We start from the raw sequence: 27,923 nt of genomic DNA on the forward strand, positions 1-27,923 counted from the left end.
GTGGCAGGGCAAAGTGAAAGAGACAGAGCAGTTGAGGGATGTTTTGTGAACAGAGAAGGAAATACAGGATCCAGGAAATGTGATTCCTAACAGAATGGGGCTTGCAAAGAATCCAGAGGATGCCATGCTAATGCTTTGTGTTATTTTGTTTAGTAATATGTTGTAAAATGTTGGTCTAAAATAGAAGCAGAAACAACAAGGTGTTCTGTGGGGGGGATGTATGAGGTAAAGGTAGTCTAATGAATCAGCACAATATGAACTGGTGCTTCTGATGTAAGTATTTACACACAATTCTAAAAGAAATGTAAACCAGAGTTGAAAATGTCATGGTTAAATTTTTTCTTTTGGAACAGTAACATAGAAAGACGAAAATGTGTCTAGCATAGAAATCTTATTTGGTTCTCTTTTTCTTTGTAGGAAGATGACCCTCCTTGTGAGTCAAGCAAAGAGAAGAGGCGAGTGAAGAAAAAGGTGTCTTCTGGGGGAGTTTTTGTGAAAAGGTACTAATCAGTGAAATAACTTTAAATAAACCTGCTTGATTTTTCTTTTCTTTTTAAATTGATATAAATGTAAATCTATAAATTCTTCTCAGAATTACTCAGACATGCTGTCATTCCAATTCTGAAGGCAGAAATGTATAATGTCAAACGGATTAAAATTACATGGACTCAGTTGTATTCCCCCTCCCAATATATTTTTTATATATTTATGTAGGCAAGTCAAAACTCTAGATTTATGAGTAGTTAATTTTGCAAGTACTGACATAAACTTTGCAATATAAGATAACACAGTAATCAAAAGGTCTAGTTATAAAGATTATTAGAAGTTCTATTATGGCTTCATAATAGAATTATATTTCTTTTACTTTCTGTAGAGAGTACTCTTTTACTAGTGTAGGTATAGCTTTTCTCCCAACTTTTCAAATGACTTTTTAAAAAAAATTTATTTTATTGAAGTATAGATATATAATGTTAATTTCTGCTGTACAGCAAAGTGATTCAGCTATACACACACACACGTTCTTTTCCATTATGGTTTATCACAGGATATTGAATATAGTTCCCTGTGCTATACACTAGTATCTTATTTGTTTATCCATTCTATAGTTAATAGTTTGCATCCCAATCCATCCCTCCTCCACCTTTCTCCTCCCTTGGCAACCACAAGTTTGTTCTGTGTTAGTGAGTCTGTATTTGCTTGGTAAATAAGTTCATTTGTGTCATATTTTAGATACCACATGTAAGTGGTATCATATATGTCTTTCTCTGATTTACTTCATTTAGTATGAAGCAAATGTTGCTGCGAATGGCATTATTTCATTCTTTTTTATGGCTGAGTAGTATTCCATTGTGTATTTATACCACATCTTCTTTATCCATTAAGTTCTTTTTTTTTTTAACGGTATGCAGGCCTCTCACCGTTGTGGCCTCTCCCGTTGCAGAGCACAGGCTCCAGATGCGCAGGCTCAGCGGCCATGGCTCACGGGCCCAGCCGCTCCGCGGCATGTGGGATCTTCCCGGACCGGGGCACGAACCCGTGTCCCCTGCATCGGCAGGCAAACTCCCAACCACTGCGCCACCAGGGAAGCCCTATCCATTCAGATCTTGATGGACACTTACGGTGTTTCCATGTCTTGGCTATTGTGAATAGTGCTATGAACATAGGGGTACATGTATCTTTTTGAATTATAGTTTTGTCTGGGAATATGCCCAGGAGTGGGACTGCTGGATCATATGGTAGCTCTAGCTGTAGTTTTTTGAAGGCACCTCCATACTGTTTACCACAGTGGCTGCATCAATTTACATTCCAACTAACAGTGTAGGACAGTTCACTTTTCTCCAGACCCTCTCCAGCATTTGTTATTTGTAGATTTTTTTTATTGTGTCTACATTTTTTTAACATCTTTATTGGAGTATAATTGCTTTACAGTGAGTGTTGTGTTAGTTTCTGCTATAACAAAGTGAATCAGCTATACATATACATACATCCCCATATCTCCTCCCTCTTGGGTCTCCCTCCCACCCTCCCTATCCCACCCCTCTAGGTGGTCACAAAGCACCAAGCTGATCTCCCTGTGCTATGTGGCTGCTTCCCACTATCTATTTTACGTTTGGTAGTGTATATATGTCCATGCCACTCTCTCACTTTGTCACAGCTTACCCTTCCACCTCCCCCTGTCCTCAAGTCCCTTCTCTAGTAGGTCTGCGTCTTTATTCCTGTCCTGCCCCTAGGTTCTTCATGACCATTTTTTTTTTTTAGATTCCATATATATGTGTTAGCATATGGTTATTTGTTTTCCTCTTTCTGACTTACTTTACCCTATGACAGTCTCTAGGTCCATCCACCTCACTACAAATGTTGCCATTCTGACGGGTGTGAGGTGGTACCTCATTGCAGTGTTGATTTGCATTTCTCTAATGATTAGCGATGTTGAGCATCTTTTCATGTGCCTATTGGCCATGTGTATGTCAAATGACTTGAGTTTTAAAAAATCTGAACTTAGGAAACAAAGACAAGTAAGTAAGTTTTAGAAAAGGACAACTTTTTACAATAACAACCAAATATCTCCAGGGAAGTTTACATAAAATGAAAATCAGCTTTCGTAAAAAGAAAAAAAAACGTAACGCATGTTTGCCAAAAATATACATTTAAATAATCTGCTTTAGAATTCAACCATTGTTTTGTCTTGCAAGCCTTATAAGAAAGGAATAACAGAGATGAGGTTGACTGGACAGGATGAAAAATATGTGGCTTTATTATTCTTTCTTCTCTTTTTTCTCTTTTCCCTTGACTTTGCTGACCAAAGAACCACCATGGCATTTCATTTCAGTTCTGACTTCAATTCCCTCACTTTTCCTACCCCACCCTTTTCTTCCTTGAGCTAGCAAAGACGTGTGACTCTCTTGGGGCACTTATCTAGTTTCTGCCTCCCTCTGAATATCTGATTGCTGGCTTTGAGCTTGCTTCACTGGCATCAGCCTTCCTACCATACCCCAGACTGCCCATCTCTAGGCCCTGGCAAGTACCTTACATGGACAGGCCATTTTGGCCCAGTATCATCAGGACCAGTTTGCCCTGACACGAGTGCATTTGATTGCTAAGACCAGTTTAGGCTGGTCAAAGGCCTGTAAGGAAGTGTTTAAAAATTTACCTATCCTTTTCATAACCTTTATAGTCATTAGTCATTATTGTTAGTTTCTCTGTGGTTTCCAATAGGCTTTCAATCTGTAGTAAAAACATTTGTCAACATTTATTGGGCACTTACTATGTGTGTGATCTGTACCAAGTCCTTTACATGTATTACTGCTTAATTCTCACCACAGCTGTAGGAAAAGAGGTACAGCATTTCATACATGGAGATTAAGAAAGTCACAGAGTCACATAGCAATGTGGAGCTGGGATTCTAACCTTAGGAGGGGAATTTCAGAGTCTGCATTCTGGAATTCCCAAGGCCAACATTTCTCTCACTTTCTGGGACTACACACAGCCTTACCTTTTCCTTCTAGCCTGATGACTCTAAAGTAATCCCAACCTGGAAACAGTTTGTTACACTTCCTCCTGTTTTCTCAAGGCCACATTTCTAGTCTCTGTACAAGTGAGGTAGGAAATACCAGAAGAGTGTTGTAATAGAAGCATGCATCCTTGTGGCAGAGGTTCCCTGGATGTCTCCCAATACCTCTTTCTCCCCTTTTTCTATAGTATTAGGGTTTACCTGGGCTTGTGGCTGCTCAGGATAAGGACTGACTTCCCAGTCGGCTTTGCAGCTAAGATACCAAGTGTGGCCAATAGAGTGTGAGCGAAAATGGTGTGTAAAACCCTAGGGGTCATGTCCCTAAAGGGAAAGGGCTTTCCCACACCTTCCCCTTTCTTCTTCTGGAATGTGGGGTGGTAGTGAGTCACTGAACTTTGCAAATGAGAGCACTACCAGGGGTGATGGAGCATAAGACAAAAAGGAGCCAGGACACATGGAAAGAAGAGCCTAGACAGTATTGCTAAGTATTAGCAAAATGCAAATCACAACTACAGTGAGTTCTCAGAGAACTCAACTTGGAGATTACTCTTACTATCGAGTAAGAACATAAAATCTTGAGTTAAAGTCTTGTGACTTATCTGCCATGTGATCTTGGCAACTTCACCTGTGTGAAGTTACAACTGTGTGACCTTAACTTCACTTACCTGGTTTCTTTAGCTGTAAAATGAGGATAATACCACCTACCTAAGAGGACTGTGATGAAAAATAGGTGAGTTGATACATATCATTTAGTATATTCACTGTTATATATATAGTCAATGTAGCTATTCTACAAAATGACAATCACTAATTTTAGTGTTGGTGATGACCATAGTGCTTTCCACTGCCTCATTTTTTTTCCCCTTTATAAGTAGAGGGATGTGGAGCTCACCTCCTCCCACAAATACATCAAAAAATCCATCCATATGTGGAATAGTTCTCACAGAACACCCACTGAATGCTTTCAGATCTCATACAACCAAAGCTTCAAGAAAGATCCCCATGTAACTGGGTAGGATGAAGGGAAAAGGGAGAAGAGGAGGAACTGGGATGGGACCTGCACCCCTGGGAGGGAGCTGTGAAGGAAGAATGCTAACCTCACCGTGGGAACCTCCTTCACCAGCTGGGAGGTATGCCAGGACAGATAGGGAACTTCAAAGGCTGAAGAGGAGGGTATGGGAGTTGCCCTGAGGCACCACAGGGTACGGAGAGACTAACACAGAAGGTCCTGACCATATCACCACACTTCCCAGCCCAAGATGTGCGCCTGCTGGTGTGCAGAGCGACTGGGTGCTGAAACTCAGGCTTCAGCAGACAGACCCAAGGAGAGGACTCGGTTTGGTTGCATGGAGACAGACCAAAGGGTCTGGAGCATGGTCCAGACCATAACTGGGGGCGTGTGCATGTGGAGGTGGGGCTGAAAGCTGAACTGATAGCTGGCCATCCCACTGTGGTTGCTGGGATGCAGCTCTGGCAGGTTCCTACTCTGGCGGACTTTTCACTGGAACCACACATGCGTGCCTGAGGGCACCCTGGGCTGACTGCGGGTTCAGGGGATGCAGCTCCAGTGGGTTTATGCGCTGGTGGCTTGGTGAGCGCGTATGCTCTGAACTTATTACCAGGGCCCCCAAAAGGAGGTGGGCCCAAAGGGCAGCGCCAGCAACACTGATCTTTGTGGGTGCACACACCGGGTGGCAGGCGGCATGACAGAATCCCATATCCTGGCAGGCAGCTCCTGGGGAGGAACATGCAGTGGCTCCTCTCCCAGAGGGAGTGCTCCAGTCCTGCCTACTTCACACCACAGCTTAGAACCAGATCTGGGGATCTGCACTACAACAACTGGGGAGCAGACCCTGCCCCTGACAGGGCTGTGACACCCAGAGAGCAAAGAGGAGGACTTGCTCAACATCCATTATGGGCTCTGGTCACCATGACACTAATCACACTCCCCTATCAAGGGGATAATGGCTGGCACACACACAGGAAAGACATGGCAAGCATCGATACCAAAAACAGCCCTTGCACCAAAGATACTGGACTCAGGCAGGCTACACTGGGATGCTCCCACATAAAAACAGCCCTTCCAGACCACAGCAGATAACCGCTTCTCCTAAATTCATAGTCAGAGAAATGTAAGAAAAAAGAAGCAAAGGAATTACTCCCAATTAAAAGAACAAGAGAAATCCCCTGAAAGGACAAACAGTGAAACAAACCTCTACAGTCTACCAGACCCTGAGTTCAAAAAGGAGGTAATAAAAAGGCTGAAGGAATTAAGAAATGCTATTGATAGAAATGTAGATCACTGTAACAAGGAACTAGAAACTGTAAAGAGGAGCCAATCAAAATTAGACAACTCAATTGCCGAGATGAAAACTGAAGCTAAAGGCAATAAACAGCAAAGTAAATAATGCAGAAGAATGAATAAGTGATCTGGAAGATAGAATAATGGAGATCACTCAGTCAAAACAGCAGACAGAAGGTATGCTATCTATGGGATAATATAAAGCACTCAGCTGATTTCTCTACAGAAACTTTGCTGGCCAGAAGGAAATGGCAAGACATATTCAAAGTCCTGGAAGGGAAAAACCTGCAACCTAGGATATTCTACCCAGCAAGATTATCATTTAGAATAGAAGGAGACAAAAAGAATTTCTCAGACAAGCAAAAACTAAGAGCGTAAACAGCAATATTAAACCTATCTTAAAAGAAATATTGAAAGCTCTTCTCTAAATTGAAAAGAAGCAACAATCCATAGGAAAGGGAAAAATCACAATAGAAAAGGTAAATATATAAAAGGATTGAAGATCATTTAAATAAGACAGTACACAGTTAAAAAACAATCCAAAAAATTCTGTGAAAATGACTGAACAGAAAAGGATAAACATGAAGATGTAAAATAAGACATGAAAATCACAAAATGTAGGGAAGGGGAGTAAGAAATGTAGATCTTTTAGAATGTGTTTGAGCTCATATGACTACCAGTCTAAAGCAAGTAGATATAGTGACAGTTAACATAGTTGAAAACCAGAGTAACCACAAATCAAAAAGACATACAATAGATTCCCAAAAACCCAAAAGAAAGGAACTCAGGCATAATACAAAAGAAAACTATCAAATCACAAAAGGAAACACAAAAAGAAGAAAGGAACAAAGAAGAAATACAAAATCAACTGAAAAACAAGGTTTAAAATGGCAATAAATATATATTTATCAATAATTACTTTAAATGTCAATGCACTAAATGCTCTGATCAAAAGACACAGAATGGCAGACTGGATAATAAAACAAGAACCTACAATATACTGCCTACAGGAGATCCACTTTAGGGTGAAGGACACACACAGATTGAAAATGAGGGGATGGAAAAAGATATTTCATGCAAATGGAAATGACAAGAAAGTGGGGGTAGCAATACTCATATAAGACAAAATAGACTTTAAAAAACAAAGGCCATGAAGAAAGATAAAGAAGGACACTGTATAATGATAAAAGGATCAATACAAGAAGAGGGTAGTACACTCATTAACATATATGCACTCCATATAGGAGTACCTAAATTCATAAAACAAATGCTACCAAACATAAAGGGAGAAATTCACAGGAATATGATAAGACTTTAACACTGCACTGTCATTAATGGACACAGATCTTCCAGACAGAAAAATCAATAAGGCAACAGAGATCCTAAATAGCACAATAGAACAGTTAGACTTAATTGATATCTTCAGGACATAACACCCCAAAAAACCAGTATACACATTCTTTTCAAGTGCACATGGGCCATTCTCTAGTATAGACCACATAACTAGGACACAAAACAAGCCTAAACAAATTTCAGAGGATAGACATTATTTCAAGAATCTTTTCTGACCACAACCCATGACATTTTTCACAGAACTAGAACAAATAATCCTAAAATTTATACGGAACCACAAAAGACCCAGAATTGCCAAAGCAATTCTGAGGAAAAAGAACAAAGCTAGAGGCAAAACCTTCCCAGACTTCAGACAATACTACAAAGCTACAGTAATCAATACAGTGTTGTATTAGCACAAAAACAGACATCTGGATCAATGGGACAGAATAGAGAGCTGAGAAACACACACACCTATGGCCAATTAATCTTCGGCAAAGGAGGCAAGAATATACCATGGAGAAAAGACAATCTCTTCAATAAGTGGTGTTGGGAAAACTGGACAGCTACATGTAAAAGAATGAAATGAGAACATTCTCTAACCCCATATACAAAAATAAACTCAAAAAAATGAACTGATATAAGGACCTAAATAATACCTTTATTTACTGATAAAACGGATATTGGAGAATGTGGTTAATATCTTCAGTCCAGTAAACTTATCACTGACCCCCGAATCGGACTTACCTTGTCCCAAGTATCACTGTACTAGAGCAGGCCTCACCCTGTAGAGGTGAACTTGATCCTACAGGAGCAGAACAGAATGAATGTTCTCTGTAGACAGGCTGGTCCCAAACAGGAATGGGGAGAAGTGGCTGCGCTACTTGGGCCTTGTTTCTCCTTTCACCTTACTTAATCACCTAGGGCAGGGTGGTTGAAGGAAGAGTGATTACAATATTATGCTATTGGAGCTTCCTTCACATGGAGGAAAGAAATACTCCCTCTCAATATTTTAGCATATTTTAAATTGTAACAAATGAATAATTTACCTGTTTACTGTCTGTCTTCTCCAACTAAGATTGTCAGTTCCCTGATAAGGAAGCCATGTTGAGCTCTGTGCACATGGGTGCCAGCATGTTGTCTGGCCCATAGCAGGCATTCTTATTTACTGAGTGAGCAAATGTACTGTAGAGTTTATTACAATGGAACCTATATGGTCTTTATTTATTAATCCAACACAAATTTATCTACAGTGTGCCAAGAATTTTCTTAGGCAAGAGGATTCTGAGATATTTTGAATCAAAATACAGAAAGTTTTGTTTTGAAAACAAGCCAGCTGTTAGCTCTTTGAAAAAAACTTAGTTGGAGAGCCTCTGATTCTCACTCGCTGGACCATACAAGGTCAGTCTTTTGATTGCTCTATACTTTAGATTCCCTATTTATAACTAAACAAGTTTGCAACACATACCAAAGAAATCCTGTATGATTTACAGTTGTTCAAGCAAACAAGAAAACTCTGGTTCAGTTTCTATGAGCTATCAAAAGGATAAAGACAAAATGCCTGTCTATCTCTAATCAATCAGGTTTTGAATGGCATCTTTTCAACATAATGAAATAAAGACATATATAAAAAACAAAGACAAAATACACCTTCCCATTCTAAAACATTTCCTTTAGTCCATATGTACTTTAAATAATCTTGTATTAAGTTTCTCCTGCAACTTTCAATGTTCAGAGTAAATCCATCCTGGCACAGTGTTTGTTCTAAGAAGTCAGCAGCAGCAGGAGTAAGAGCATAATGTAGTAGTTTCACTGTTATTTCCAGAGTCTATAAAATCCCAACGCTATTGCCAGGCAAGTAAACACTGAGGCTGTGAAAAGAAGAAAACATGTTATAGGTAATGCATTTGTGATTATCTTGCAGAGACAAAGAGAATAATGTCATCTTCAATTTAAATTGAAAGCAAAATCAGGAAATCCAACCAGTTTTCTTTTCTTTGCCTGCGTTGCGCGGCATGTGGGATCTTAGTTTCCCAGCGAGGGATCAAACCCACGCCTCCTGCATTGGAAGCATGGAGTCTTAACCACTGGACCACCAAGGAATTCCCAATCCAACCAATTTACTTTAGGTTTTTAATTCCCTAGAAAATTAAGCTAAGGATAAAGGATATCCATTAGGGCTGGATTAATATCAATTCTTCTTAAAAGCTTCCTGTATTTTAAACCAGAATAAGGATGACAGTAATTTAAAAGTGTACATTATGTCAGTTAGAATCTATAAAGTGTTTAAAGTCATTAACATTAGCACTATTAACAATGACTACTTTAAATAATTACAAACTCTAATTTTAGAAATAATTTATAAGTGAAAAACCACCTTTCTTACATGTACTGAAAAATTACGTAGTTAAGCCATTAAAATAGACATCCATATCATCCAAAAGAAAATTTTAATTGCCTTGTCAGTACATTTAAAAATGATTTCGTGCCTGCTGAGCTCCCAGGCCAGTCCCCTGCCCTCCAAGGCTCCCCCTTCGCCACCCTCCCACCCAGCTGCATTGGTACTGGGGGCATAGGAAGGAGGCTGGGGAGATCAGGAGTGGCAGGCAGGAGGGGCACTCCCAGACCCCAGACTGGAGGAGCAGGAGAGGAGGGCATTTGCCCTGCCCACTTGAGCCCAGGAATCCTGCTGGGCTCTAAGGTGAGGTCCCCTGCCCTCTGAAACGAGGGGTGGGGGGGCACACCTCAGTCCCTTATGTTGCTTGAGCCTAAGCCCTACCCCCCGGAGCCCCCGGGGCCTCTTCCAGCCCTGTGGGTCCTGAGCATTGGCCCTGCCCATCGCCCAAACCTCACCCTTGCTAAGGTCCCGCTCTCCACAGCCAACGCCCTCCCCCCATCTTTTTTCTTTTTCCTCCTCCTCCTCGTTTTTACTATTGTGGTACTGATGTCCCTTCCAGTTGTTGATTCATCTATATTTTTAGTTTTACATTATTTCTAACATATCTGTTAGTTTCCTAGTCTAATTTTATTTTTTACTTTGTTATTTTTTTTTTTTGCCACCCCATGCAGCTTGCAGGATTTTGATTTGTGAGCCCAGGGTTAGGAGGAAGCTCCTATGGTGGGAGCTCCAAGTCCAAACCACTGGACTAACAGAGAACCTCAGACCTCAGGGAATATTCATCGGAGTGAGGTCTCACAGAGTTCCTCATCTCAGCACCAAGACCCAGCTCTACCCAATAGCCTACAAACTCGTGTTGGAAGCCTCAAGCCAAACAACCAGTAAAACAGGAACACAATCCCACTCATAAGAGAAAGAAAAACCAAAGAGATGGCAAAAAAAATATGTCACAGATGAAGGAGCAAGGTAAAAACCTACAGGACCAAATAAACGAAGAGGAAATAGGCAATCAACCTGAAAAAGAATTCACAGTAATGATATTAAAGATGATCCAGAATCTCAGAATGGAAGCACGGATTGAGAAAATACAAGAAATGTTTAACAAAGATCTTTTAAAGAACTTTTAAAGAACAAACTTTTAAAGAACAAACAGAGATGAACAACACAATAACTGAAATGAAAAATACACCAGAAGGAATCAATAACAATAACAGAGGCAGAAGAACAAATAAGTGAGCTGGAAGACAGAATGGTGGAAATAACTGCTGAGGAGCAGAATGAAGAAAAAAGAATGAAAAGAATTGAAGACAATCTCAGAGACCTCTGGGACAATACTAAACGCACCAACATTTGAATTACAGGGGTCCCAGAAGAAGAAGAGAAAAAGAAAGGGTCTGAGAAAATAATGAGAAGAGATTATAGTAGAAAACTTCCCTAATGTGGGAAAGGAAATAGTCACCCAAGTCCAGGAAGCACAGAGAGTCCCATACAGGATAAACCCTAGAGAGAAAAAGAAAGGGTCTGAGAAAATAATGTGAAGAGATTATAGTAGAAAACTTCCCTAATGTGGGAAAGGGAATAGTCACCCAAGTCCAGGAAGCACAGAGAGTCCCATACAGGATAAACCCTAGGAAAAACACACCAAAACATATATTAATCAAACTAACAAAAACTAAATTCAAAGGAAAAATATTAAAAGCAGCAGGGGAAAAACAAAAAATAACATACAAAGGAATCCCCATAAGGTTATCAGCTGATTTTTCAGTGGAAACTAGCAGGCCAGAAGGCAGTGGCAGGACATACTTAAAAGTGATGAAAGAGAAAAACCTACAACCAAGATTACTGTACCCAGCAAAGGATCTCATTCAGATTCGATGGAGAAGTCAAAAGCTTTTCAGACAAACGAAAGCTAAGAGAATTCATTAACACCAAATGCTAAAGAAACTTCTCTAAGTGGGAAACACAAGACAAGAAAAAGACCCACAAAAACAAACCCAAAACAATTAAGAAAATGGTAATAGGAACATACATATCAATAATAACCTTGAATGTAAATGGATTAAATGCTCCAACCAAAAGACACAGACTGGCTGAATGGATACAAAAACAGGACCCATATATATGCTCTCTACAGGAGACCCACTTCAGACCTAGGAACATATACAGACTGAAAGTGAAGGGATGGAAAAAGATATTCCATGCAAAAGGAAATCAAAAGAAAGCTGGAGTACCAATACTTATATCAGATAAAACGGACTTTAAAATAAAGACTGTTACAAGAGATAAGGAGGGACACTACATAATGATCAAAGGATCAGTCCAAGAAGATATAGCAATTATAAATGTTTATGCACCCAACATAGGAGTGCCTCAATACATAAGGCAAATGCTAACAACCATGAAAGGAGAAATCAACAGTAACAATAATAGTAGGGGACTTTAACACCCCACTTACACCAAAGGACAGATCATCCAAACAGAAAATAAATAAGAAACACAAGCTTTAAATGACACAATAGACTAGATAGATCTAATTGATATTTACAGAACATTCCACCCCAAAGTGGCAGAATACACTTTCTCCTCAGGTGCACATGGAACATTCTCCAGGATAGATCACATCTTGGGTTGCAAATCAAGCCTTGGAAAATTTAAGAAAATTGAAATCGTATCAAGCATCTTTTCTGACCAAAATGCCGTGAGATTGGAAATCAATTAAGAGGAATAAAACTGTGAAAAACACAAATACATGGAGGCTAAACAGTGCACTACAAAAAAACCAAGAGATCACTGAAGAAATCAAAGAAGAAATAAAAAAATACATAGAAACAAATGACAATGAAAACACGACGACCCAAAACCTATGGGACGCAGCAAAAGCAGTTCTAAAAGGGAAGTTTACAGCAATTCAATCTCACCTCAAGAAACAAGAAAAATCTCAAATAATCTAATCCTACGCTTAAAACAACTAGAGAATGATGACCAAAGAAAACCCAAATTCAGTAGAAGGAAAGAAATCATAAAGATCAAAGCAGAAATAAATGAAATAGAAACAAAGAAAATAGCAAAGATAAATAAAACTAAAAGCTGGTTCTCTGAGAAGATAAACAAAATTGATAAACCCTTAGCCAGACTCATCAAGATAAAAAGGGGGAGGATGCAAATCAATAAAATTAGAAATGAAAAAGGAGAAATCACAACGGACACTGCAGAAATACAAAGGACTATAAGAGACTACTACAAACAACTATATACCAATAAAATGGACAACCATGAAGAAATGGACAAATTCTTGGAAAGGTACAATTTTACAAGACTGAAACAGGAAGAATTAGAAAATATAAACAGACGTATCACAAGTAATGAAATTGAAAGTGTAATTAAAAATCTTCCAACAAACAGAAATCCAGGACCAGATAGCTTCACAGGTGAATTCTATCAAACGTTTAGAGAAGAGCTAACACCAATCCTTCTCAAACTCTTCCAAAAAACTGCAGAGGGAGAAACACTCCCAAATTCATTCTACGAAGCCACCATCACCCTGATTCCAAAACCAGAAAAAGATATCACAAAAAAAGAAAATTGCAGACCAATATCACTGATGAACATACATGCAAAAATCCTGAACAAAATACTAACAAACAGGAATCCAACAGCACATTAAAAGGATCATACACCATGATCAAGTGAGATTTATCCCAGGGATGGAAGAATTCTTCAATATACGCAAATCAATCAATGTGATATACCACGTTAACAAATTAAGGAATAAAAACCATATGATCATCTCAATAGATGCAGAAAATGCTTTTGACAAAATTCAACACCCATTTATGATAAAAACTCTCCAGAAAATGGGCATAGAGGGAACCTACCTCAATATAATAAAGGCCATATTATGACAAACCCACAGCAAGCATCATATTCAATGCTGAAAAACTGAAAGCATTTCCTCTAAGATCAGGAACAAGACATGGATGTCCACTCTCGCCACTCTTATTCAACAGTTTTGGAAGTCCTAGCCACAGCAATCAGAGAAGAAAAAGAAATAAAAGGAATACAAATTGGAAAAGAAGAAGTAAAACTGTCACTATTTGCCAATGACATGATACTATACATAGAAAATCCTAAAGGTGTCACCAGAAAACTACTAGAACTAATCAATGAATTTGGTAAGGTTGCAGGATACAAAATGCACAGAAATCTCTGGCATTCCTATACACCAACAACGAAAAATCAGAGAAATTAAGGAAACACTCCCATTTACCATTGCAACAAATGGAATAAAATACCTAGGAATAAATCTGCCTAAGGAGGTGAAAGACTTGTACTCAGAAAACTATAAAACACTGATGAAAGAAATCAAAGATGACATAAACAGACGGAGAAATATACCATGTTCTCTGACTGGAAGAATCAATATTGTGAAAATGACTATACTACCCAAAGCAATCTACAGATTCAGTGCAATCCCTATCAAACTACCAATGGCATTCTTCATAAAATTAGAACAAAAAAATCTCACAATTCGTATGGAAACACAAAAGATCCCGAATAGCCAAAGCTATCATGAGAAAGAAAAACGGAGTTGGAGGAATCAGGCTCCCTGACTTCAAACTATACCACAAAGCTACAGTAATCAAGACAGTATGGTACTGGCACAAAAACAGAAATATAGATCAAGGGTACAGGTTAGAATGCCCAGAGATAAACCCACGCACATATGGGCACCTAATTTATGACAAAGGAGGCAAGAACATACAATGGAGAAAAGACAGCGTCTTCAATAAGTGGTGCTGGGAAAACTGGACAGCCTCATGTAAAAGAATGAAATTAGAACATTACCTAACACCGTACACAAAAATAAACTCCAAATGGATTAAAGACTTAAATGTAAGACCAGACACTATAAAACTTTTAGAGGAAAACATAGGAAAAACACTCTTTGACATAAACCACAGCAAGATCTTTTTGAACCACCTCCCAGAGTAACAGAAATAAAAACAAACAAATGGGACTTAATTAAACTTAAAAGCTTTTACACAGCAAAGGAAACCATAAACAAGACAAAAAGACAACCCTCAGAATGGGAGAAAACATTTGCAAATTAAACAACAGACCAAGGAATAGTCTCCAAACTATACCAACAGTTCATGGGGCTCAATATCAAAAAAACAAACAATCCAGTTAAAAAATGGGCGGAAGACCTAAACAGACATTTCACCAAGGAAGACATACAGATGGCCAAGAAGCACATGAAAAGATGCTCAACATCACTAATTATTAGAGAAATGAAAATCAAAACTACAGTGAGGTATATCACCTCATGCCAGCCAGAATGGCCAGTATCAAAAAAGTTAGAAACAATAAATGCTGGAAAGGGTGTGGTGAAAAGGGAACCCTCCTACACTGTTGGTGGGAATGTAAATTGATACAACCACTATGGAAAACAGTATGGACGTTCCTTAAAAAACTAAAAATAGAACTACTATACGACCCAGCAATCCCACTACTGGGCATATACCCTGAGAAGACAATAATTCAAAAAGAGACAAGCACCACAATGTTCACTGCAGCACTATTTACAATAGCCAGGACATGGAACCAACCTAAATGTCCATCAACAGATGAATGGATAAAGATGATGTGGGACATATATACAATGGAATATTATTCAGCCATAAAAAGAAATGAAACTGAGTTATTTGTAGTGAGGTGGATGGACATAGAGTCTGTCATACAGAGTAAGTCAGAAAGAGAAAAATACCGTTATAGTAACGCATATATATGGAATCTAAAAAAAAAAAAAATGGTACTGATGAACCTAGTTGCAGCGCAGGAATAAAGAGGTAGGCATAGAGAATGGACTTGAGGACATGGGGTGGGAGGGCAAAGCTGGGAGAAAGTGAGAGGAGCATCGACATATATACACTACTGAATGTAAAATAGTTGGCTGGTGGCAAGCAGCAGCATAGCACGGGGAGATCGGCTTGGTGGTTTGCGATGACCTAGAGGGGTGGGAAAGGGAGGATGGAAGGGAGGCTCAAGAGGGAGGGGATATGGGGACATGTGTATGCATATGGCTGATTCACTTTGTTGTGCAACAGAAACTAACACAGTATGGTGAGACAATTATTAAAAAAAAATGTCAAAAAGAAAAAGTGATTTCATAATTATTAAAAATTTATAAATAAAAAATGGAATTTTAATGGAAGCCCTTAAAAAAAAACTCAATGAGGTAGAAGAAAAGGCAGAGAAAGCATCAGGCTTTTAATTTATTTTTTATTTTTTATTTATTAATATATTTGTGTTTGGCTGTCTTGGGTCTTCATTGCTGCCTGTGGGCTTTCTCTAGTTGTGGCAAGCGGGGGGGCTACTCTTTGTTGCGGTGCGTGGGCTTCTCATTGTGGTGGCTTCTCGTTGCAGAGCATGGGCTCTAGGAGCACAGGCTTCAGTAGTTGTGGCACATGGGCTCAGTAGTTGTGGCTCGCGGGCTCTAGAGTGCAGGCTCAGTAGTTGTGGCACCCCGGCTTAGTTGCTCCACGGCATGTGGGATCTTCCCAGACCAGGGGTAGAACCCGTGTCCCCCACACTGGCAGGCGGATTCTTAACCACTGTGCCGCCAGGGAAGGCCCGCATCAGGCTTTTTAAACAGTTAATATACCACCTGTTCTCTATGTTACATCATACTGATTAGAAAACCTTTCTGTTCTCCTTAAGAAGGTGAATTTGGGTGAGGCTTTTAGGGACTCCCTAGATTCTAGTCTGTTTAAACAGCCATGATTTTAAAATAGAGACTCTGAGATGAAGAGCAAACTTCTATGATTAAAGACACAAGAGGGACTTCCCCAGTGGCACAGTGGTTAAGAATCCGCCTGCCGATGCAGGGGACACGGGTTTGAGCCCTGGTCCGGCAAGATCCCACATGCCGCGGAGCAACTAAGCCCGTGCACCACAACTACTGAGCCTGTGCTCTAGAGCCCCCGTGCCACAACTACTGAGCCCATGCACCTAGAGCCCGTGCTCCACAACAAGACAAGCTACTGCAATGAGAAGCCTGTGCACTGCAACAAAGAGTAGCCCCCGCGTGCCGCAACTAGAGAAAGCCTGCACGCAGCCAAACAATTAAAAAAAAAAAAAAAAAAGACATGAGAAACAGCCTTTCATATAGTTAAGGCTATCCTATTTTTAATGTGTAAATCTAATTATACATTATTCCATTTGGTCACACTACTTACTGAAACTTGATTAATGACAAGATCATTTCCTTAATTTTAAGAAATGGGATTAGGTCTCTCTGAGACACAGGGGGAAGCTGGACAGTTGAGGAGAAAGAATAACACTTAAACAGTTTCTTGTCTTGTTGCCACTGGTCAATTATACATTCTCTCATTTAATCCTACTACTTACCATGTTCCAGATAGTGTGCTAAAGAATTTCATGTATCACCGTATTTATCCATAATTAAAACCCTATGAGGTTGGTGATAGTATTCCCATCATACAGACGAGGCAACAAGCCCAAAGTTTTACTGCTTGCAAGTGGTGGAAGCAGGACTCAACACTATGTGTACCTGTCTCCAAGGTAGTTGCTGTTGCTCTTAAAAATAAAGGGTGGTGCCTTCAGAACTGTTGTAAATCCTCAGTGAAGAAAGGAAAGGAAGATAACTCTTTAGGTAAATACACTAGAAGAAGCTGAGTGGAATACAAAGCTCTTCCTAACCTGGGGTGCTTTGAGGTCTATTTTCAAAGTGGGAATGAACACTGCAAACTGCGCTGATTTGGCATTTCCTGTTAGCATTCCTATTGGACAGATGATCTCTGGTTCCAGAGACTTTGCTAGAATAGGGGTTTTCAAATCTTGTTTTAGCCTTAGAACCCTTTTTTCAAATGGATCTTAGATGCTAAGTCATTCAAGTTGAAGAGAGGAAGGGGGAGTCGGGGTGTGCATCAGCTGAGGGCTAGGGGCTCCATCTCTACTCCTGCTGCCGCTTCAACATAATTAGTGCCTACCCAGAAAATCACTGATGGTATAAAGCAGCAATTTTATTTTGGACAATAACATAAAAATTTTAAATGTGCCTATCGTTTTGACCCCAATTTTTAGATGTGCACAAGCAATTTATTATATAGAAATACTAGCATGATGGCATAAAGGGGTGTGTGTGTATTTACTCACACGTATATAGGGCTATTTGGTCCAGTATTTTTTAAAATAAATTTATTTTTGGCTGCATTGGGTCTTCGTTGCTGCACGTGGGCTTTCTCTAGTTGTGGCGAGCAGGGGCTTCTCTCGTTGCGGAGCACGGGCTCTAGGCACATGGGCTTCATTGCTCCGCGGCATGTGGGATCTTCCCGGACCAGGGCTTGAACCTGTGTCCCCTGTGTTGGCAGGTGGATTCTTAACCACTGGCACCACCAGGGAAGCCCGCAATATTGTTTTTAATAAAAACAGTTGGGAGCAGAATGTCTGTTAATAGAGGTTTGGATAAATAAATTATGGTATTTTCATACAATGGAATAGTATGTTTTCTAGTAAAAAAAAAAAAGTCTATATATGTATTCATGTGGAAAGATAATCAAAACATTTGGTTAAATTTTTAGAAGTTGTACTCTGTACAGTATCATCTAATTACTGTTTAAAAAATCTGCAATGTTCACATATAGAAGGAAAAGCCTAGAAAGATATATACTATTAATAGTAAATACACATGGGGAGGGAGAAGGCTTTCACTTTTACTATATTGCTTTTGAATTATATGAACAATTTAGGATGAAAATGTATTACTTTTTTATACAAAGAAAAATGTACTACTCGACTAGGGCATTCTTTCTAACTCCTTGGGGCTCTGTAAATTGGTCAGGTCACATGGTACTTAAGGAACTCAGTATGTGACAAATAATCTAATTTTGGGTAGTATCCCTGCTCTGTCAGTTGGATTCAAGATAGGAGGTAGTTTTTGCCCCTTTGCTTGCTGTGGTTTTTAATGGTCTATATCTATTTTGGTGATCTTTATCTAAAATTTTTCGTTTTTTTCTTTGTGGAATACCCAGTGTATCTTTGCATCGTTTTGTACTTGTGTTTATGTTTATCTTTGACATCCATATGCTTTTTCCCATTAGGAGGATGCAGAGTTTGCCTGTTAAACTTATATCCTAAATTTACTGCCTATTATACTTACATTTTCCAAGTACTCCAGGGAACCAAACAATAAAGGAGATCTGTTACAGCTCCTCCTTTTTTTCTTCTGTGCCCCATGGCGACCTTGGGAGGTAGAAGCTAATAAGTCCGAAAATCAAATGACAGTAATTCCTTTCTCTGACAAACACAGCCTTACCTGCAAGGTAACGAATTGTCTCAAGCTTGTTAGACTCCATTAGGGTTTTTAAAGAAGCAATTTCAGTGTCAATTTTGTTACCGGTCTCTGAAATAATACCTCTGGTTTTGGTATCCTGTAGTAATTAAGAATAAGACAATTAAATTTTGTCCCTGTGTATCATGGAGAAAAATGTTTACTTTAGAAATCCTCATTTATGGGCTACTTTTGTGTAACAGAAGTTTTAAGTGGGGAAACAGTAAAAAAGCACAGTGATATTAAAAAGAAAAAATAACACTACATGAATATTACAAATTGACAAAAAGTATTCCTTCTACTTACTTTGATATTTGGAGACTATTTCTTAGGATTATCACATTCTGGGCACATTCTACTAAAAACCTCACAGGAAGATACAGGCATACCTCATTCTATTGTGCTTCGAAGATGCTGCATGCTGTTTTTAAACAAATTGAAGCTTTGTGGCAACCCTGAGTCAAACAAGTGTATCGGCGCCATTTTTCCATGAGCATTTGCTCACTTCATGTCTCTGTGTCACATTTTGGTGATTCTTGCAATACTTCAAACTTTTTCATTATTACTATATTTATTATGGTGATCTGTGACCAGTGATCTCTGATGTTACTATTGCAAAAGATTACCATGCACTGACTGCTCAGAAGATGATTAGCATCTTTGTAGCAGTTATTTTTAAATTAAGGTATAGATATTGTTTATTTAGATATAGTGCTACTGCACACTTAATAAACTACAGTATATTGTAAACATAACTTTTATATGCACTGGGAAACCAAAAAATTTGTGTGACTCACTTTATTTCAGTATTTGCTTTATTGCTGTTGTCTGGAAGTGGACCTGCAATACCTCTGAGGTATGCCTGTATTTGAGACCTAAATATATGAGGATAAACTAAGAAGCAAAAATGTTAGTCACAGAACTATCACCTTATTTGTATAAAGTCCTTAGGATATCAGTTAAAACTTTAAATGTATTTTGCAAAAGGAAAAACCAACTGGGTTTATAATATGAACTGGCACCAATACTAAAGGAGATGGCAGAAATGCTTGTTGGGTAACACTGAATGCTATATGCATAGGGACTAAGGGGTAGAAAGAGAAATAAGATGATATTTATAGCTCAGAAATTAGCTGGGAGAGAATTTGTTGATTTCCTTGTTTATCTCCCTTATCTGGCCAAGAAGTTAGAGAAGGGAATACAGGCTGCTTAGAACAGCAAATGGGACCTTCGCGTCTACTGAATTATAATCAAGAGTGATGTCTCTTATGTTAGACTGTAGACCGAGTGACTTCTTAACTTTTAAGAAAAGGACTAGGCTGAGTCAGAAAGCTAGGTTTTACTCAGCCACAGAGATTAATTAATGATCACAATTTAGGATTACTGAGAGGTAAACAGTAGTTATGAGTATGGAATTTAGAATCCAGGTTGACATCTGGCTCTACCACTTTTTAGTTGTGTGACCTTAACTTCCTTCTGCCTCACTTTCCAAATTGGTAGAATGGGAATAGAGTGCCTACCTCACACAGAGGCTGATATGAGGATTAAATAAATTAATAGACAAAAAAGGTAAGTAAAACAGTATCTAACATAAAAACTTTTTATTTGACTGAACCTAGGCATTCATTAAATATTAATTGTGAATCCTTGTCTTTTTTAAAAAATAGTTCTCTTCCATATAAAAATAATTTAGTTAAAAAAAAAGTATGCTACCTGGAAAGCTTGATTCTGACTCAGAAGTCACAGCTCAGGTACTCCCCTCCACCTGGTAGCAGCTTCCCCCAAAGTACTGGTTAACTATAACAGCTATGAGGAAATCATGGAATCTATAGGGCTAGCTTGTTGAAGTCCAAACTTATAAAATGATACATATAAAGGCAGTTACATAAGGCATGAGAGCTATACAGAAGAGAAACTTTTACATAGCAGCTTACATTTTTGGTAAATTCTGTGGTTGCCTCCATAAGTTTCTTTTCTTGATCTGTAAACTAAACGATATGGTTTATCAAGAGGTTAAAAAAAAGACTAAAAGGAATTAAAAAGGATTAAGTGCAAAAAAGTACATTTAAAAGCACATTACCATATCTGTTACTCTGCTCCTTTCTAGGTTGATATCCAGTTTATTATCTGCTCTGATTCGACTGGTTTCATTCTTTAAAGAAAAAAAAAATTAAGAAAGTGATCTTGTAATGAATATTTGTTCTGAAATTAATGAACTATTCTGAAGTGGGGAAAAAAGTTTCACTTACTATCAGTTGTTGCTTAACTTGTTCTAATTCAATTTTCATTTTCTAGGTATAAAGAAAGATCACACACAATTGGTGTTAAATCAAAGTCCATATTATGATTTATTAAAAAAAATCTGAAACCTTGCATAAGCAAAAATTGGACATTCTGTGGATTTCTAATACATTATCTGATAAAGAATAAAGACAAAAAAAGAACTAATTCAGAAAATAATTACGAACATAACATTAGACAATGTATTTATGTTTCAATACAGTAGTCCCCCCTGATCCACTGGGGATATGTTCCGAGACCCCAAGTGGATGAAACCTCGAATAGTACTGAACCCTATATGTATTATGTTTTTTCTTATACTAATGGGTAGGTAGCATATACAGTGTGGATACACTGGACAAAGAGATGATTCATGTCCTGGGGGGAATGGAGTGGGACGGTGAAAGATTTCATCATGCTACTCAGATCAGTGTGACATAAACATATGAATTGTTTATTTCTGGAATTTTCCACTTAATATTTTCAGACTGCAGTTGACCACAAGTAACTAAAACTGTGGAAAGCGAAAATGCAGATAAAGGGGGACCTACTGTATTCTACTTAAAAATAAAAAAAGATTGGTATTCTAAATTTTAAAATGTTTTAAGCTAGTGGGTAACAACAAAGTTCTGACTGAATTACAGAAACATTTTTCTCTTAAGTGACAAAATAATTATTACAGAACCAAAAAAATGGAAAATGCTACATTACTGTCAGTTCTGAGAACATTATTCTGAACTACACTAGAAATTTAATAAAATATATGTAGATCAAAGATTTCCTTTTATGTGACCTGTTTAAGATACAACTGTCATTCTTTAGTATGCAAGAAACTATGATGTATACATAGGTTAGGTATGGTTAAACATGTATACTTTTATCTAAAAACTTGCTAATAATTATTTAATAACCATATGAAATTGTTTTGGGGTCCTATTCTTCACCAAGTAGGATACTTATGAAATCAGTTATTTTATTAGTAATAAATTGAGACTTGCATCACCTGGTTCTCTGCTCGCAGATTTGCAAATTCACTTTTCTCTAGGACGACCATGTCTTTCCTGATGGAGTCCAAATGAGCCATTAACTGTTGTACTGTTATTTCCTAAAATGAAAAATTAAAATAACTGAGTGATGCCATCCCATTGCATGGAATTGTCCATGAAAATTTTTAAAAATTATTGTCTTGCTACAAGGTATAATGTTGCTTGGCTAAGTAAAAAACAAAACAAATGAAACCTATATATCTGAAATATCAAAATTAAAAGAAGTAGGAGATTCAAGGAAGAAAAAGTATTTCCCAGTGAAGAGAAACACATGTCTAGGTCTTTTCAATGAAAGAATCCCAATTAAATGCTTACTTAACCTCCAAGAGCTCCTCAGCAAATACTCTTTTTTGTTTGTTTATTTATTTTAAAAATATCTATGTGGGAAAGTTTTTATCTTTCATTGCTTTGCTTTTTTTTTTTTTTTAATTTTTATTTTTTGGCTGCACGGCTTGCGGGATCTTGGTTCCCGACCAGGGATCGAACCTGCACCCCAGACAGTGGAAGCATGGAGTCTTAACCACTGGACCGCCAGGGAAGTTGATTTTGAAGGATCTTCTACCATCAGAAATTTCTAGGATACTGAATAAGACTTAGAAGTCAGGTAATAAAATAGAAGTATGGTTTAAATAATTGTCAGTATAACATAGTTTGGTTTAAATTCCTGAGTATCTTTCCTATATTTGGCACTACAAAGAATTTGTGAAAGAAAAGGTGGCCCCTATCTGATAGATTTTTTTTTTAAGTTTTTAGTTAACACCTCCATCACCACACAAATTCTTTCTTTCTTTTTTTAAAATTTATTTTATTTATTTTTGGCTGTGTTGGGTCTTCATTACTGCGTGTGGGCTTTCTCTAGTTGGGGCGAGCGGGGGCGACTCTTTGTTGTGGTGCACGGGCTTCTCATTGCAGTGGCTTCTCTTGTTGCGGAGCACGGGCTCTAGGTGCGCAGGCTTCAGGAGTTGTGGTGCGCGGGCTTCAGGAGTTAGCGGGCGCTAGAACACAGGCTCAGTAGTTGTGGCACACAGGCTTAGTTGCTCTGTGGCATGTGGGATCTTCCCAGACTAGGGATCGAACCTGGGTCCCCTGCATTGGCAGGCGGATTCTTAACCACTGCACCACCAGGGAAGCCCTATCTGATAGACTTATAAACTTTTACTTTGCTAGGGAGGGACATTTTTGTAGAAATGATTTAAAGCAGTCTCACAAGGCAAATATAACGTTAACCACTAAACTTCTCAAAATCGTGTAGCTTGCTGACTCATCTTTTATCTCTTTTTAATCAAAAGAAAAAGTAGATGAAGATGTAACCTTGAAAGAAACCCTCTATAACAGGGTTTATAAACAAAACAGAAAAACCCAAACAAGAACAGAATGACTAGTGGAACTCCCACGTTGTCATAGTTTGTGGCTAGGAGTACATTATTGGGGTTACAGTCCTCCACTGACCACAATATGGGTGAGAAAGGCTATTTCAAAACTGCCTTGACATTTAAAAAACAGAGGCTACAGTAGTTCCAGATGCATGGCTACGGAATGACTCAGTCTTCAAAGGGTCTGGAGTGCACACATATTCTCTAAGAACAGCGGTCAGATGGCACAGCCACATAGACTGGAGGTTAAAAATGTGAGTTCTGGGGCTTCCCTGGTGGCGCAGTGGTTGAGAGTCCGCCTGCCGATGCAGGGGACACGGGTTCGTGCCCCGGTCTGGGAGGATCCCACATGCTGTGGAGCGGCTGGGCCCGTGAGCCATGGCCGCTGAGCCTGCGCGTCCAGAGCATGTGCTCCGCAATGGGAGAGGCCACAGCAGTGAGAGGCCCGCGTACAGCAAAAAAAGAAAAAAAAAAAATGTGAGTTCTGGAGTCAGGCTGCCTGGGTTTGAATCCAAACGCTGCCATTTACTATGAGCCTTTGGGCACATTATTTAGCTTCTTTGACCTCGTCTTTGCTGAAATAGGAATAAAAACTACCTATATCTTATAGAGTTGTTTTGAGGACTAAATGATATAGTGCATGTAAAATGCTTACAGTAATACTTGGTGCACAGTTAGCATTCGATGAATGTCATGGGACAGGTGTCTAATGGCTGAAGCAGGACAGTGTGACTCCAATGTTTTGATGTGGAGGGAGTTTTGCTTTAAATATTATTCCTATCATAAAATTAAAAAGTATTTTTTACTGTGTACAATAGACATCCCTGACTCTAATGCTTTCCCTATCCCTCATCTATATTATTGGGGAGGGAGGTTCATTTTCTTTTATGCAGTTCTGCTTGAAATATTCATGAGAATTACCTCAGAAGTCATACAGAAGTGGCCTCTAGGGGTTGTCGGTCTTGTTCCCCCCAAATATCATTATGAAGGAGTTCGAAGACATTAACTATAATATTATTTTTGTTTAAGTCTTTAACAAAATGTTATTTTATTACCAGAACTACATAGAGAAGAGTAGAAAATGTAACTACATACTTCTTATAGACTCTGAACCTGAGAATAAGGAATTACTGTACTGTGACTCTAAACTCTTTCTACCTCCCTTTCCGCCTCTAAATAGTTTGGGACTCAAAAAGCCTATAAGATAGCACGTATGTCCATCTTCAAAAACTTTTAAGTGGAAAAATTTAATACAGTCAAATCTACTAAAAGTGTGATCATTGTAACTACTGTGGCGCCACCAGAGAATATGAATGTTATTCAGACTATAAGCAAATTCAGAATATAACCGAATTCTCAGACTGAGCACACTTGACTTAGCATGGCTCTTTCTGAAGTGATCAGGTATGAAGCTTGTTTGCCTCATGGCCTATGGCTCAAGGATGGAATGGGATTTTGATTTCATACACCAGTAATAAAAAACCCAAAAGTTCAATAGTAGTGTTCCTACATCCAATCCTGCATTTTGTGTGTGTGTGTGTGTGTGTGTGTGTGTGTGTGTATGTGTGTGTGTGTGTGTGTGTGGTACACAGGCCTCTCACTGTTGTGGCCTCTCCCGTTGATGCGCAGGCTCAGCGGCCATGGCTCACAGGCTCAGCCGCTCCGCGTCATGTGGGATCCTCCCAGACCGGAGCACGAGCCCGTGTCCTCTGCATCGGCAGGCGGACTCTCAACCACTGCACCACCAGGGAAGCCCCCAATCCTACATTTTAAATGTAAGATTAAATGGCCCTGGCAGCATAAAAATTCCTCAAAAAACAGTTTTAATTCACTGATTATATTGCAGAGAAACTTAAAAATCTGATTTAGGAGTACCATTAGCTCTTTCAGGATAGCTCAAAGGTTTGGGGGGGATTAAATGAGTGGCTTTTTCTTTGGTGGATTTAATATTAATAGTCTGTTATGATCCTGAATAAATTTAGCTAAAATAATACACATACAAATTTAAAGTTAAGTTAAATCTAGGGGCTGAATGCTTTTAATTCTAAATACATAATTATTTGGATATTACAGAAAAAATCTTTTAAAAATTTCGCTCTTTCATGACCTTTGAAGTAATGACATTTTATGCAAGAGCTCCTAATTTTATGTAAGAAAGAAATCCTAATATTTCTCTGCTGTGAAATATTTATCTGAAGAAGAAAGCCTAAATTTAAAAAATTAAAATTAAAAAAATATAACCAGAGAAAGAAAACAGATTCTTAAACACAGTAATTAATTCATGATTGACAGATTATGAATTATTATTCTACAGTTAAGTTCATTCAGCTTATTCTATCCTTCATATAAAATTATTGCTTTTTGTCCATAGCACCACAATGACAACTCTTGCAAATTACTGAACCTCTCTGATCCTTTCTTCGGTGGTAAAATAGAATAATTCTACCTACTTTTCAAGGTTGTTAGAGAGATTAAATAAGATCATATATGAGCAGTCCCCAGCACTGCCTCTCACTTCTTAAGTTCTTAGTAAATGGTATTACTTGGCGTTTAAGGATTCAGGTATCTGGTCAGATTAAAGCATCTTAGGTGATTTATGAACTCCTTCCCAGCCATGTATGTTAAGTCCCTTCCAGCTTTCCAACTTTGTGAAAATTAACCAGAACATACACATGACTGCAGTAAACTGGTCAGCTCTTCTACTGTGGTGGGCTTTCTATGTGGAAAAAGTTGTTTCACTAACAACCTACCACCATCCCATGACTCAAATAATATAATTATCTTACACAATGAAAGATCTGACAAAATTTTACTCTTTGTGTTACCATAATTTTGTGATGACTATTCTAACTCCTCAGTCTCTCTGGATACTGACTTTGCTACACGTTTTTCGTTTTTGGTTCCTTTAGAGAGAATAATAAGGAAGATGCAGGTGTGTTTAGAAGGTGGGTGGCTAAACAGAGATGCAGTTATGAAAATAATTGTCTAATGAAACTGTCAGAAGTGATAAAAATGAAAACATTACCTGTTGAGCTTGAGTGACCATCTCCTTATAGATAGTATCGAGGCTGACATTTGATAAAATGGTTAATGCTGATACAATTGTTTCTGCTTGTGCTTTGTCAAATCCTACAAGCGGCAAATAGGTATTTATATTTTTTTAAAAGTGCACATCCTTCTCAAAATAGACAGGTAGAATAACTTCTATCATTTAAATTTTCATGCAGTTGACTCTTGAACACATGGATTTGAACTGAGTGGGTCCACTTAGATGCAGATTTTTCTCAACAGTAAATACTACCATACCACACAATCTGTGGTTGCTTGAAGCTATGGATGTGGAATTGCGGATACAGAGGGCCACTATAAAGTTACATGCAGATTTTTGACTACACAGGCGGTCGGTGCCCCAACCCCTGTGTTGTTCAAGGGTCAACTGCAGTCTTTTAAAAAAATGGTTATAATTAAAAATCGACAGATTATGCTAAATTACTCTCTAAAAAGCACTCTCCAATTTTAATTCCACTGATCCATTTCCCCACATTTACATCAACATGGGTATTACTAGTCTTTTTTGAGTGTATAATTGGCATTAAAATGGTACTGCATTATTATTTTAATTTATACTTAAAATTTGCATTTCCTTGATTAAGCATCTTTACATACATTTATTGGTAATTTATTTTTCTGTGAGCTGTTTATGGCCTTTGTCCATTTTTCTATAAAACTGCTTAACTTTTCTTATTGATTCATATGAATTCTTTGTATATTAAAGCAATAGGCTCACTGTCATATGTGTTGCTAACATTTTTAACCTTACAGATCATATCCTTTGATACACAGATTTAAAGAAATATTTCTGTAGTCACATCTGTCAGTCTTTACTTTTACTTTCATTGCTTTTGAGTTTTGTCTTGCTTCCTTACTCTAAAAGTCAAAAAATATTTCTATAATATTTTTTGTAGTCTTTCTTTGTTTTACATTTAGCTTTTAATCAATCTGGAATTTATTTTTCAGTAAGGGAATCTATTTTTTTCCAATGGCTAGTCATTTATCATTGCTCATTTATTAAACAGTCCTTCCTTTCCCTAATTTGTAATGCCTTCTTTATTGCTTTCTAAGACACACGTTACTGAATACCATTCTATTCCATTAAATCAACTCTTCTATTCCTATAGTTTCATATACTTTATTGTTTTGTTGTTTTTTTTTTTTGCGGTACGTGGGCCTCTCACCGTTGTGGCCTGTCCCGTTGCGGAGCACAGGCTCTGGACGCACAGGCTCAGTGGCCGTGGCTCACGGGCCCAGCCGCTCCGTGGCACGTGGGAT

The 27,923-nt window shown here is 38.3% G+C and overlaps 2 protein-coding genes across 6 annotated transcripts in view; one reads left to right on the forward strand and one right to left on the reverse strand.

Moving 5' to 3' along the window:
• ANKRD42 (ankyrin repeat domain 42) overlaps positions 1-10,328 on the forward strand; it is a 60,183-nt gene extending 49,855 nt beyond the window's left edge. Inside the window, exons 12-13 of one of the 3 annotated variants that reach the window (XM_024763567.1) lie at positions 418-500; positions 10,215-10,328. In XM_024763567.1, coding sequence (XP_024619335.1) covers positions 418-500; positions 10,215-10,236 — 105 coding nt within the window. In that variant the 3' untranslated portion in view covers positions 10,237-10,328. Of the gene's footprint in view, positions 1-417; positions 672-10,214 lie in introns of those variants that run through there. The other 2 variants (XR_003005738.1, XM_024763568.1) reach the window with 2 other exon arrangements.
• The window catches only part of CCDC90B (coiled-coil domain containing 90B), a 50,304-nt gene continuing 30,719 nt past the window's right edge, over positions 8,339-27,923 (reverse strand). The window contains exons 3-9 of one of the 3 annotated variants that reach the window (XM_024763569.1): positions 26,620-26,723; positions 22,179-22,280; positions 21,145-21,186; positions 20,976-21,047; positions 20,830-20,883; positions 18,881-18,995; positions 8,339-9,016 (exon numbers count right to left, since the gene is read on the reverse strand). In XM_024763569.1, coding sequence (XP_024619337.1) covers positions 8,961-9,016; positions 18,881-18,995; positions 20,830-20,883; positions 20,976-21,047; positions 21,145-21,186; positions 22,179-22,280; positions 26,620-26,723 — 545 coding nt within the window. In that variant the 3' untranslated portion in view covers positions 8,339-8,960. The remainder of the gene's footprint in view (positions 9,017-18,880; positions 18,996-20,829; positions 20,884-20,975; positions 21,048-21,144; positions 21,187-22,178; positions 22,281-26,619; positions 26,724-27,923) is intronic. The other 2 variants (XM_024763570.1, XM_024763571.1) reach the window with 2 other exon arrangements.

This window comes from Neophocaena asiaeorientalis, unplaced genomic scaffold (genome assembly GCF_003031525.2).
Source record: "Neophocaena asiaeorientalis asiaeorientalis breed wild unplaced genomic scaffold, Neophocaena_asiaeorientalis_V1.1 scaffold23, whole genome shotgun sequence".
Taxonomy (NCBI): Eukaryota; Metazoa; Chordata; class Mammalia; order Artiodactyla; family Phocoenidae; genus Neophocaena; species Neophocaena asiaeorientalis.